Source organism: Triturus cristatus, chromosome 10 (genome assembly GCF_964204655.1).
Source record: "Triturus cristatus chromosome 10, aTriCri1.1, whole genome shotgun sequence".
Classification (NCBI taxonomy): Eukaryota; Metazoa; Chordata; class Amphibia; order Caudata; family Salamandridae; genus Triturus; species Triturus cristatus.
The window spans coordinates 840,469,216-840,483,151 of NC_140593.1; the positions used below are offsets into that span (position 1 = coordinate 840,469,216).

Sequence of the window (13,936 nt, forward strand, 5' to 3'; positions counted from 1 at the left end):
TGAATCTTCCTTATTGATGATGCCTTATAACATGATCTCTGCCACATGACACATCATCATACTTTCCTTCATCAGGAGACTGCCATTACAATGTGCATTACTCTTCTTTCTTTCCTCTCTCAATGGCACTCACAACACAGCCTATATCACTGCACATCTCCCTTAATGTCTCGTTTCCAGTCTGTACAGCTGCCTCACTGATTGGGCCCCAGCACACCGTTGGTAAGCTCCTGGCTACTGGAGAGAGGACCCATGTTGTCAGTATGTTTAATTTATTTCTTTTGGACCTTTTACCTTTCCTACAGCGAGTCCTCCAACCACTGAGAAGATGACTCCACAAACTTTCACCATCAGCGTCTGCAAAATAAAACAAATGATTACTTTAGTTAGCATTTTCCTGACACTTATACAAGGTATGAGTTTGCCATCTTTTTTTGAGAGGCAGGTGTTTAGCCTGTTTCCACTTCAAAGAAAGACGTCCTGGAGTCCTGTGTTTTTCAGTACCACAGGTTCTTCCAAACACCTTGCTCCCAGGTTTCAGGTGCCTGCCTTTCCCATTTGTCCCCTGTAGGAGTTGTTGTTTTTAAAACCTTAATCCTTACCAGTAACCCCATCAGCCTCCTGGGATCCTCCTGCCAGCTTCACCTCGATGGTCTTTTGGGTTGATGGATGCTAACTCTACCTTTGCTCTACTTGTCAGAGACTTACCCAACATTCAGACCATGTGGCAGGTCCTTACCTACCCTTAGTATGTCTGAATGTATTTGCACCTCGCATTCCTCCCCTACCATTTTCCTGTGTCCTTCCAGGTGGTAGATATTTGGTTGCACATTGTGGCTCAGATGCTCCTGTCGCTAATTCTCAGATGAGTCAAATAGGCTTAGTTCCCATTGCAACCATGTAGCAGATGAGTTACAAGGATTTTTAAAAACCTTTTCAGCAAACATTTTTCAAGCAGGAGTAACTGGTTGCCCTCTTCTTCCTTGATAACATGTTCTCAATGCTTACTTATTCATTCTGAGTGGCAAAGGATGTTACTCACTTTCCTATTCAGACTTCAGGTAATTGCCACCTCCCAAAGTTGACACTTTGTAAGCCAGGTGCTCGTCATAACTGTTCCAAATATATACTACGTTTCCCCTTAAAGGTATTTAAAGTTGATGTCTCAATAAGTTAACAATGAGACCTGGTACGATTGTGGACTCACTGCCAGAAACCCACCCCTTCCTCCTCAAAAATGAAGAGGATAAAAAAAGACAACCGAAGATTGGGGCAAAATAACCTTGGGTGTGGATTCAGCATGAGACACTGGCATCCTGCGAGAGAATACTTCCCTTGGTGTGGTTTCTAGAAGCGGCTTTGCAGGCTGTCACCTTTGGTCTTCTTTTCAAATATTCTCTACCATCACAGCCTGTTGATTTCATTTCCTGTGTGTGTACGCCATTATAACATTCACCTTCTCACTCACTCCGTCTATCCAGCCATCCATCAATCACTCCATTCTTCCATCCATCGCTCCCTTCATCCCTACCTCCCTCCATCAATCTCTTCAGCCCTCAATCTCTTCATCCACACACCCATTCCTCCACCTATGACTCCACCCATCCTTAAGTTTTTGCTAGTGCCCTGCCATTGGTGCATCAAGCCTCCATTGAACACCATATAAATGGTACAATACAAAACAATACATATTAATATGAGAGTGTGGAGTACTGCTTACCTTGAGTCGCACCACATGGGGGATCTTTACCCCATTCAGAAAGCATTTAATCTGTGGAATTCCACTACCAGCTGCAACAGGCTAAGGAGGGAATAAACATTAGGACCTGTAAGTATACGGTCATCTATGAGAAAGACATATCATTTTGAAATGTATCTACCACACACGTTGTGACCAGGACTTCAACATACCACTGTCTATTGGCTTTTTTTTGGATAATGAAGCCCTACTGGCTTCAGCATGAATCAGGAAACATTTAAAGTTTCCGTTTGCAAAGATAACTATCCTTCACATTTGTTTTAACATTATCTCTACCTCCCCAAGAGCAGCAGCAAAGCGCCAGTAAAGAATGAAAATGTTTTATTCTCAATTACTTAAAATTGATGCAAATCATTATACAATGAACTTCTTAAAATATTAAAACACATCAAGACAGAATCTAAAAAAACAACAAAATTCATGACAGATTCACTAGTTCATGTATTTAATTGGATACATTTCTATTTTTTAAAACCTCAGTGAACATCACCAGGGATTCACACTAAAGTCAAACATGCCTGGCCCGAATACCATCAAGCATGTTGTCAAAGTAGCCACCCCAGACATAATGAATTCCCTGCCTGAAAGTATATATTACCAAAAACATAAGGAATATGATACTTACCAGTATGCATCTGCTCTTGGCATGTAGAGCTGCAGATCTATACACTGTGCATAGATCGCCATCTGGTGTTGGGCCCGGATGTTTGCAGTTGTTTTTCTCTTGGAAAGTCTTTGGAAGTCACAAGGTATGCGACAACTCCTTTGGATCCTATTGCGCATGGGCTTCGGCTCCATCCTCAGATTGTTTTTCGCCAGCGGGGAAATGATGGAGCTTTGTAAGAAACAGGAAAGATGCCCATGTGTGCTGTATCTAAATAAGATAAAACTGGAACAGATAAAGGTAGCCGGGGAGGCAGGTGGGCGTGTGTAGATCTGCAGCTCTACATCCCAAGAACAGATGCATACTGGTAAGTAGCATATTCCGTTCGAGGCATATGAGCTGCAGATTACACACTGTGCATAGATTATATAGCAGTACTCGCTCCTAGCGGCGACCACCAGTATCTGTTGCAGTTGTTTGAAATAATGTTTTGAGGACAGCCTGGCTCACACTAGCTTGTTGCCTAGTTTGCACGTCTACACAATAGTGTTTAGTGAAAGTGTGCGGTGTAGACAATGTAGCTGCTCTGCAGATATCATCGAAGGGGATTTTCCCTAAAAATGCCATGGAAGCCCCTATCTTACGTGTAGAGTGGGCTTTTGGGGGAACAGATAGCGTTCGTTTTGCTTTGTGGTAGCAAATCTGTATGCATTTAACAATCCACCTAGCTATCCCAGATTTGGATATGGGGCTGCCCTTGTGTGGTGGTGTGAAAGAGACGAACAGTTGTTTGGTCTTACGAAAAGGTTGTGTTCTCTCGATCTAGTAGAGTACAGCTCTTTTGACATCTAGGGTGTGTAGAGCTCTTTCTGCAATGGTTTGTGGCTGCTAGAAGAATACGGGCAGTTCCACAGATTGATTGAGGTGAAAGGGAGAAATGACTTTAGGAAGGAATTTTGGATTAGTGCGGAGAACATCCTTATTATGATGCATTTGCAGAAAGGGTTCTTGAATGGGGAGTGCTTGTATCTCACTGACCCTTCTGAGCGAAGTAATGGCTACAAGGAAAGCAGTTTTCCATGTTAAAAACTGAAGCTCACATTTATGTAGAGGTTCAAATGGAGGCCCTATTAGTCTGGTGAGAACGAGGTTTAGGTTCCATACAGGTGAGGGTGGCACTCTGGGGGGAATTATTCTCTTAAGGTCTTCCATGAAGGCTTTTATGGCAGGTACTCTGAAGAGTGATAGATGCTGTTTATTTTGTAGATATGCTGCTATGGCAGGAAGGTGTAGGCTAATAGACGTGTTGGCTAGGTTGCATCTTTGTAGGTGTAGTAAGTAGCCTATGATGTGTTGGATAGACACATCTAAGGGATTGACGTTATTGTTGTGACATAGGTCACGAAACGTTTCCACTTGGCTGCGTAGCAAGCTCTAGTGGTAGGTTGTCTAGCTTGTTTTATGACGTTCATACAGTCGGGGGGAAAATTAAGGTAACCAAATTCTAGGATTTCAGGAGCCAGATCGCAAGGTTGAGCTGAGCTGGGTCTGGGTGTCTGATTTCTCCATGGTTCTGGGTTAAGAGGTGTGGAGAGAGGTGTAACTTGTGGTGCGGAACTATGGAGAGTTCCAGCAATGTGGTGTACCACGGTTGTCTGGCCCAAGTCGGAGCAACTAGGATGAGAGTTAGGGAATGTTGCTGTAGTTTGCGCACTACTAATGGAATGAGTGGGAAAGGCGGAAAAGTGTACGCAAATCTGCCTGACCAGTTCATCCATATTGCATTGCCTTTGGACAATGGGTGTGGATATCTGGCGGCGAAGCTTGGGCATTTGGTGTTTTCGTGGGTGGCGAAGAGGTCTATCTGTGGTTGCCCCCACATTTGAAAGAATGGTTGAAGAACTTGTGGATGAAGTTCCCACTCGTGGATCTTTTGTGTTTGACGGCTCAACAGATCTGCAATGGTGTTTTGGACTCCTGGGCCATGTTGGGCTAGGAGAAAAATGTTTTGAGGTATGGCCCACCTCCATATGCTCTGTGCTAGCTGAGAGAGCTGCAGAGAGTGTGTGCCACCCTGTTTTTGGATGTAGTACATGGCTCTCATGTTATCCGTGCGGACTAAGACAGCCTTGCCTGAGACTTGTGTTTGAAAGGCTTTTAGGGCTAGGAATATGGCCAGTAACTCCAGATGGTTGATGTGGAGTAACTTTTGTTGAGGTGTCCACCTGCCCTGCATGGTGTGATGTAGTAGGTGAGCTCCCCAGCTGGAGAGCGATGCGTCCGCAGTTAGAACTATCTGAGGAACCAACTCTAGGAACTGTCGCCCTTTGGAAAGGTTTTTGGTGGTCCACCACTGCAGAGAGTGATGGGCACGACCGTGTACCAACCCCAGATCTGATAATTGGCCCTGAGCCTGGTTCCATTGGCGTGCTAAGCACTCTTGGAGAGGACGCATCTGGAGTCTTGCATAAGGTACTATGAATATGCAAGAGGCCATCATCCCTATAAGTTGCATGAACACTCGGGCTGGAAGAGAGTGTTGCGGTTGAAATTGGGCTCGAAGAGCTTGTATGCTTGCTATCCTGGCAGGACTGGGGTAGGCTAGCGCTCTTGAGGTGTATATGGTGGCACCGAGGTATTGTTGTACGTGGGACGGATGCAGATGGAACTTGGCGTGGATTACTGTGAAACCCAGGTCGTGAAGTAGTTGGCTAGTGGCATGAGTGTGTTGTACACACTGGTTGTATGAGCTGGCTTTTATGAGCCAGTCGTCCAGGTATGGGAAGACGTGGATGTGTTGTCTTCTTAAGTGTGCTGCCACTACTGCTAGGCACTTGGTAAACATGCGTGGTGCTGTGGTCACTCCGAATGGGAGTACTTTGAACTGGTAGTGCTGACCGTCCACTACGAATCTGAGAAACTTCCTGTGAGCGTTGTGAACGGGAATGTGGAAATAGGCGTCCTTGAGGTCTAGGGTGGCAAGGAAGTCGTTCTGGGAGAGCAGAGGAAGTACCTGCTGGAGTGTGACCATGTGAAAGTGGTCTGAGTGTATGTATTGGTTTAGGGGTCTAAGGTCCAGAATGGGTCTGAGAGATCCGTCCTTTTTTGGTATGAGAAAATAAGGAGTACACTCCCGTGTTTTGTTGGTGGGTCGGAACTGGTTCTATTGCACTTTTTTATAGGATGGAGATCACCTCCTGCTTTAAAAGTGACAAGTGTTCCTGTAACATTGGGCGCTGTTTGGGTGGAATGGTTGGGGGGGTAGATGTTAGTTCTAGACAGTAGCCTGATTGAATTATCTACAGCACCCATTTGTCTGAGGTGATGGTAGCCCAGACAGGAAGGAAATTGTGGAGTCTGCCCCCGACTGGAGTTGAAGTCATTGGGTGGGGAGTGGATGTCACTGGGTGGGGGGGTGCAGGCAGAGCGGGAGGTGTTAGTTTTGCCTCTGCCTCTGTTGTTGTTACCCCTGTAACTGCCTCTTTGGTAACCCCTAGTGAAGGTGGATTTGGTAGGGGCCTTGTAGGAAGTGGAGGCGCTGTCGGAGGAGTAGCCTCTGGTGGTGCTTCTAAAGGAGGAACGGCGAAAGGAGCGCCTGAGCGCTTGCGATTGCAAGGCTCCCATAGATTTTGCCGTGTCTGTGTCCTTTTTCATTTTTTCTAGGGCTACGTCGACATTAGGGCCAAACAGGTGTTTCTCATCAAAGGGGTGGTTGAGGATGGAACTTTGAACCTCAGGTTTGAACCCTGAAATGCGTAGCCAGGCATGCCTACGCAGAAGGACGCTGGTATTTATTGCCCTGGAGGCAGTATCAGCTGCATCGAGGGCACAACGGATGGAGGTATTAGTGATAGTTTTACCCTCTTGAATTAGATCGTTGGCCCTATGTTTGTATTTATCAGGGAGGTGTTGCATTATGGCCTCTAGTTCGTCCTAATGTGCCCTGTCATATCTGGCTAGGAGCGCTTGGGTGTTAGCAATGCGCCATATGGTAGCCGCTTGGGACGCTGTCCGCTTGCCAGAGGCGTCCAGGAGTTTAGACTCCTTATCTGGTGGGGGAGCCTCACCTGATGCCTGGGAATTTACATGTTTCCTCGCATTGGAGACTACCAGGGAGTCTAGTGGTGCGGGGCCTCTAATGTAGGTTGGATCTGTTGGGGCGGCCTTATATTTTTTCTCAGTGTGAGGGTTGATGACCCTGGCCCTAACTGGGTCTTTAAAGACCTCTGGTGCGTGCTTAAGAACGCCCTTAAGCATGGGCAGAATTGAGGTGGACCTCGGTGCAGTGTCAAATGTGTTCAAGAGGAAATCCTCCTCCACGAGGTCTGTGTGGAGATCAACTCTGTGGTAGTGGGCAGCCATATGGAGTAGCTGGTTAAAGCCCATTGTGTCTTCTGGGGGCGAGGGTCTGGAAGGGTAAAGTTTGTCCTGCGGGACGTTAGGGACGTCTGGGATGTTGTAGTCGTCCCATGGGTCTGGGGAGCCGGTAGGAGTAGGGTCCCCTGTTAGTTGGTCGTCCATTCCGTCCCCTGTGTCGTAGCAAATGTCATCATCATCCTCATCTGGAGATGGTATGGGAGAATGATGGGGTGGGGGAGGTGGGGGAGGCGGAGGAGGAGGAGGAGGTGAAGGAATCCTCAAAGGGGAGGTGGCAAAGTCTCTCCTTTTTGGTGGTGGAGCTGGTGCAGGCTTGTCCAGTTGTCTTTTTCTGGTGCCAAGCTTCAAATGCCCAGTCTTTGGATCCTTTACGAGGGTTTTTTGGTAAGGATTGGGTCGAAACAGTTCATCGGTAGCGGGCAGATCCTTCGGAGCCAATGGTGTCGGAGCCGTGGCTTTTTTAGGCGTGGATTCGGCACTGGTTTGGGGTTTAGAAAGGTCTTTTGTCTTCCTCGGTTCCGAGAATCGGTTTCGGCTTCGAGGATTGGGAGTCTAGGCTCTTCGGTTTCTTGCTCGGCTCCGAAGAGGTTTTCGGTGCCGAGGAGCCGGTGCCAGTCTTCGGCGCCGAGTGCTTCGGTGTGGTGCTCGGCGCGGACGAGGAAAGGGCCGTTTTCTTTTTCAGTGCCGGTGTCGATGAGAGTTTTTTGGCACCGAGGGACGGCTGCCGCGAGCCCGAGCGCCTGAAGGCTTGGTGAGCTTCTTAACCGGGCCCGGAAGCGAAGTATGGGAAGCAATGTTTCGGTGCAAACCTAGGCCCGAAGGCGTGACCGAAGCCTTCTTCAATGGTGTGGAGGGGGATTTGGGGTCGGGATCGACGTTTGTACTCACACCCCTCTGTGCCGGAGTGATGTCCTCGACGTCGGAGTCATCAGCTTCGGAGGCGCTGACGAGGCCTTCTTCGGTGTGCTGTTGTTCCGGAACATCGACGCCTTCTTCGAAGAAGTAGTCGGGGATCGAAGTCGACGAGTGAGCCATTGTTCTCCTAGCTTGTCGGTCCTGAATCGTCTTCTTCAATCAGAAGGAGGTGCAAGCTGTACAGTCCCTCGCCTCGTGTTCTGGGGAGAGGCAGAGGTTGCACACCTCATGTAGATCGGTGTGGGGAAACTTTGACCCACATTGAGGACACTTTTTAAATGGCGTCCTTTCCATCAGCCAGGACAGGAGACCCAGGTAGGCCCGAAGGCCTTCGTCAACGACCGGAATCGAAGACTTCAAGTGTTGAGAGCCGCGACGAGTGTGGAGAACGCGATCGAGACAATACCTTCGAAACGGGAAGGATTGCGCGCCGAACAGGAAAACTGGAACGGTTCCGAACTGGAGCGCGAAGAACACATTCGAGCTCGATGGTGGAAAAAAAACAATCTGAGGATGGAGCCGAAGCCCATGCGCAATAGGATCCAAAGGAGGAGTCACATACCTTGTGACTTCCAAAGACTTTCCAAGAGAAAAACAACTGCAAACTTCCGGGCCCAACACCAGATGGCGATCTATGCACAGTGTGTAATCTGCAGCTCATATGCCTCGAACATAGCGATATGGAAGGAACCCCTCCCTGTTTGTCTGTTCTATTCCTGTTTGATGTAATATGAAGAAAACCTTCCTTTTGTAAAATGAGGTGGCATACTTCATCATTAGGCTCCTACTTGCATTGGTTGGAATGATTACCAATGTGGGCTACTACCATGGTAACGGTGAGCTCTTGATATCCATATAAGTGTGTCAATTGTAGTGGTGTCCTAACTTAGGGAACAGAGGGGAAGGACAATAACTAAAACTACCGACTGGTAGACTAATGAGTTTCAAGTGTGTAGGGTTTAATTTGCTAGGGAATAATTCAACCCTGTAAAGAGGTCAAAAACGGTCAGTGGGATTTCATCAGGATCACGACCATCTCTGTGATGAAATAGGACAATTAGTGATGTGTAGTTTAATCGTTATCTTCAGCAACTAGTGATACTAGACCAGAACTTTCCAAGGGTGGGTTAACCATCTTCGATCACACACAAACTATGGCTTTGGGTAATCCTCCGACTGCACTTCAGGTCGGAAAGCAAGATGAATCTTTGTGTTCAGCTGCCGCATTCTTAGACTGCCTCCAAGCGTCCAAGAGGAGAAGAAACAGGTCGAACTAATTCAGGGTCAAATTACTCCCCTCCTTTATAAACCAAAAAGTAAGTGCGAGTAACTTGCTCAACTTGCATTATTGGGTCTTTAGTAAGGCTGTAACATTTTCAGTACAGTGAAATGTGAACACAGGCAAGTCTGGTTACTTTACTCCTTAATGGGGACAAGTGATGTCAACAGTCCAAACTTTCTCTTAACTCGATACTCAGCAACATTAACTTGAGGTTCTCCAAACTTTTTGCTAATTTACAAAGATGTTCAGCTCTTTGGTTCATCTCTTGTCATTTTCAAATATCAACACCATCACCTTAGAGAGATTAATCATAACAGTGTTTCACTCTTTGTACTTTTCCAATTCTCCAACTATTGTCTGTAACCCTATCTGAGTTCACACTGACAAAAGACTGGGTGTTACTGTACACATAAGAGGTATGATTACCCAGAGCAGGCTTGCATGATAACAAGCAAAGTTTGGTGATGTAAATTGACCTGTCTAAGCAGAGTGAATTAAATGCATAAAAGTAGATAGGGTTAAAGATGCATACCTTGACAAGACTATGGTGGGGCCACAGAGCTGATAGTGAGACTTAAAGATGAACACAAACGATCCAGTCAGATCTGTGGCCAGACTTGTTAACATACAAGTACTCATCTAGATAAAATAACTAAAGAACTGCTGTATACATTACAGCTAGAAGAAAAGTTCATTGTCGGTACATAATAATCGAATGTCTATTTTTGTGCAATACCTCAATGTAGGCGACAATGATGGAGCCAATGACGACAAATGCAGAGTTCAGGGTTGCCCAAAGCAGCAGAGAGAAAGAGAGTCCCCCTGAGTCAGTGAATTTATCAATATCTAGACATTTTCATTAAGGAATCTTACAAAGTCGAGTGGAAGAAGAAAACCAATTACCATTTCTCAAAGATGCTTCAAAAAACATAAGGAAAGGCTTACGAGAGAGACTATGCATCAAAATACCTGTGCATTACCAGTATTTCATCAAGAAAATGTTACTTACCTTGTAACCATGTGTATGTAGCATGTAGTGATGTAGATTCAGATGTTCTGCATAATGCTGCCACCTACTTACAACCCCAGACACTTGCAACTTGTTTTTCTTTGAAGAAGTTATGAGTCAGATGACCTGCTCCATCTTAGATAGTTTTCTGCTCAGCGGGCCAGCAGTGTAAGTGGAGCCTGTTTTCTAACACAGAGTGTGTTGTGGATAGCAAAGGAAGTTAAAGTAAATGTAAAGTATCTGCAATAATTTGTTGCTTCTAGGGAGTCTAGGAATCATATGAATTTAGAGCACTGCACGCTAAAAACAGATGCTTACAGGGTAGCATTTTACATTCATACCATATGTGGCTGTAGATATGCATGCTCTGTATAGACTATAAAGCAGTCCCTCTCCAAAGCAGTCTGCAAGCAGATAACACAGAAGTTTAATAAAATATGCATAATAGCTCTTGCCAAATCAACAGCTGATGGTGTTGAAGGAGGTCATCACAATAATGCTTGGTGAAGGTGTGCTGCGTTGACCAAGTAGCAACTTCGCAGATATTCCTTTAAAAGAATGTTACCCATGTTGTTGGGGGCATAGAAAGTGTGTGCTTAACCTTGTCATAGCGAGTTTGAAAAAACTTACCATCCATCTGGTGATGCCAGCTTTAGACATGGAAGAGCTCCTGTAGGGTTTGGCAAAGGTCACAAAAAGTTGACTAGAGTTCCCAGATGGCTTAGTCCTATCAATGTAGGACATACGCACTCTTAAAATCAGAAGTGTGCCAGATACTTTGGTTGTAGGAAGAACAGGGAGCTCAATACTTAGGTTCATGTGTAAAGGTGAAACTACCTTGGGCAGAAATTTGGGGTTAATATGAACAACAACCCTGTATTTATAAACCAGAATAAATTGTTCAATGTAAGAGCCTAAAGTTCACTAATGCTTCTATGGGAGGTGGCTGATATTAGGAAAGTAACATTCCAATACACAAAAATATAGTTGAGTGTATGGGTTCAAAATGAGGACCCATGAGTTGTATAAGAACTACGCTGAGATTCAGGCGGGTGCAGGCAGAGTTTTTGGAGGTACTGCCTTCTTTATAACCTCAAGGAGGCCATTAATGACCGATATACTAAACAGGTAAGAGTGTAATCTGTTTTGTAAGTACCCTGCAACTGCTGTTAAGTGTAACCATATAGGAGTGTAGGCCTGCACTGTATAACTGTGAGAGGTATCATACAATGTCCTGCATGGAAACGTTAACAGTTAGGAAATGCAGTAATGCATAAACCTTTTCCATTTTGCAGCAAAGCAGGTGCAAGGAGTAGCTTTTGTGCTTCCTGCAGGATAGTCAAGCATTCTTTTAGGAGACTGCGGTAATCAAACTTTAAGAACTCAAGAGCCAAATCACAATATTTCGCTATTTGTGAACTGGATGTCAGAGTTAACCCTGATGCGGAGTGAGAAGGTGAGATATATGCGGGAGCTTCTTGTGAGGTTGACTGACATCTCTAAGACCATGAAATACTATGGCTGTCTGGCTCAGGTAGGTGCCAATGCGTTGAGTCAGGAACACCTGTCTAATCTTCTTTACCATTTAAAGGATGAGGTGGAGAGCTGGACAAGCATAAGCAAATATATCTGCCCTGTTTATCCATAGTGCCTTGCTAATGAACCGTGGGTGTGGGTACCCAGGGGTGACATTTTGGCATTTTTAATTTTTGGCGGTGGCGAACAGTCTATTGTTTGAGTCCTCTACTGTTGGAAGCACTTCTGGAGGACCTTTGGGTTGAGTTCCCACTCATGGACTTGTTGATTCATCTTGCTAAGCAAATGCGGAAAGTGGTTCTCCAAACCTGGCAAATGTTCAGTCAGTAGGTGAAGGTAGGCGTGGGTTGCCTACCAAATGTAATGCGCTAGCACAGTGAGCCGGGAGGGCAAAGAGCCAGAGGAGGGTGTACCATCCTGCATCTGGATGTAGAACAAGGCTGTTATGCTGTCTGTTTTTAGTAGTATTGTTTTCCTCCAACATAAGTGGGAGGAATGCTTTGAAGACTAGTCTGATAGTTGTGTGCTCAAGGTAGTTTATGTAGCACCCTTGTGGTGCTGAGAGGTGCAATGGTTTTGGACCGTCATCTCACGAGTCGCATCAGTGGTGATGGTCACTTGCAAAAGGTGGTCTAGAAAGTGTCTGCACAGTAACAGATTGTTGCTGTTTCATCAAAGTAGAAAGTATAGACCCTTGGAGTGTATTTCTAGATCTAGCAACTCGATCTCCTCGATGTCAGAGCTGCAGAGAAGCATGTCTCTGGGCCTCTGGATGCCTGGAGTGTCAGAATGCCAGCGGGACCAGCCTCTCGTTCCTGGGTGCCAGGCACAACTTCGCCTCCAGAAATGTGGAGTGTCTCCAACAACAATTACCACTGCATCTTTTGATGTGCCCACCTTATCCCCCTTCGAGAGTGTTCTTACAAGGGAAGGCATTACAGGATGTCTCAACATGCTCTTGGGAAAGGCAGAGGTTGAAGACCACGTAGTGATCGCCCCAGAGCTATTTTCCATCACACCTGTGACAAAAGTGGAATGGATTGCATTTTTGAGAGTCCCTTTGTAGAGTTCATCTGAACTGTTGTCTAGAAGCTGTGATATGTCGAGACGCTGCAGTCGTTGACCGTTGGTTCCGAAGACCATTGGTACAAACAGAAACCTCTCAATGCAAAAAATTGTTTTCCACTGCAAAGCTAAAGAAGGGGCTGCTCAGTCCGATAAATAGAAGACCTGGTGCTTTTAAAAGCGTCAACTTTGAAGCAGTGTTCCTGACACCCGAGCCCAGAGGCGGAAGAAAAACTGAGGTGGAGTTAGTGTGCTGCTGCATTGTGGACAGAGAGTGAAGTCACAACAGGTCTTGTGACTCAAACGTCTTTGAAGAAAAACAAGTTGCAAACATCTGGGCCCAACACTAGATGGTAGGAGTGTGCAGAGCATGTGTACCTACAGCCATGTATATAACAAATACAGAACTTGCCATTAGTTAAGAAAGTTGTTAGTAAGTAAAAGAACAAGATTATAGTAATTACCCAAACCACTGGCATTATTACACACAACAGTTCAGAATGTTTTCTGGAAAGAAATAAAAAGGAGTAAAGCAGGAGAGTTGTGCCACATTAATGTGGCTGTCTGAACTCTACTTCTAGTCCAACAGAGAAATATTAGGTAGAGCAACGGATAGTGACCAAACATAAAAAGAATAAACCTACACATAATTTCCCGAAAAGTGGCAGAAAAAGTGGGTAACAACTGAGTGGAAGGAGGTGAGGCAATGATGCAGTGTTGGAGATGCGGCAGCATTGTATCAATCTGTGGCAATCGAGGGGAAAAAAACACTGGCACCATTGGCTCCAGCTTTAACAACTTCATTCACAAACCTTCCAAAGGATATAAGCCATTGTGATCCCTCTATCACAGACCTCAAGGCAGGTGACTGGTCTAAATCTAGAGCCAGATATACTAAGCCATTTAGTGGGAACAATCCACGAGATTCTCCAATTCACCAGGTTTGCTACCACTAGATTGCATTTTAGCATGTCCTAAACCCTTTGTGCGATTCAGTAAGTGCTTACCGAATCATGAAATAGGTTTAGAAATGCATACCAAATCACTATTTGGAAGAGGCCGTTTTTAGGGCGTCTCTTCTAAAGTGGGAATTGGAATGCTATGCAGCAATGGTTTGCCACTGCCATTTTGGTCGCAAACCATCAATAGGTTACAGATTTTTTCAAATGAGCTGGAAACCCATGGTAATCCACTCGCGACCCAAGTGGCCAGTGGTCTAGGGGAACCCTGCCAGACCTTAAACCTTTAAAAATAAAGTTTACAAACAAAAATGCAGCCATATTTTCTTTATACCATTTTGAATATGTCACAATTTGCAACCAGCTTCATGGTCAGATTGCAACCCACATCGAATGGTGATTACGTGAACAGGCCTTTTAATACATATGC

The 13,936-nt window shown here is 45.5% G+C and overlaps 1 protein-coding gene across 1 annotated transcript in view; it reads right to left on the reverse strand.

Annotated features, from left to right (window-relative positions):
- The window catches only part of CLCN7 (Cl-/H+ antiporter 7), a 236,207-nt gene that overhangs the window by 111,598 nt on the left and 110,673 nt on the right, over positions 1–13,936 (reverse strand). The window contains exons 6-8 of the mRNA XM_085628470.1: positions 9,674–9,783; positions 1,721–1,801; positions 295–357 (exon numbers count right to left, since the gene is read on the reverse strand). Of these exons, the coding sequence (XP_085484596.1) occupies positions 295–357; positions 1,721–1,801; positions 9,674–9,783 (254 nt within the window). The remainder of the gene's footprint in view (positions 1–294; positions 358–1,720; positions 1,802–9,673; positions 9,784–13,936) is intronic.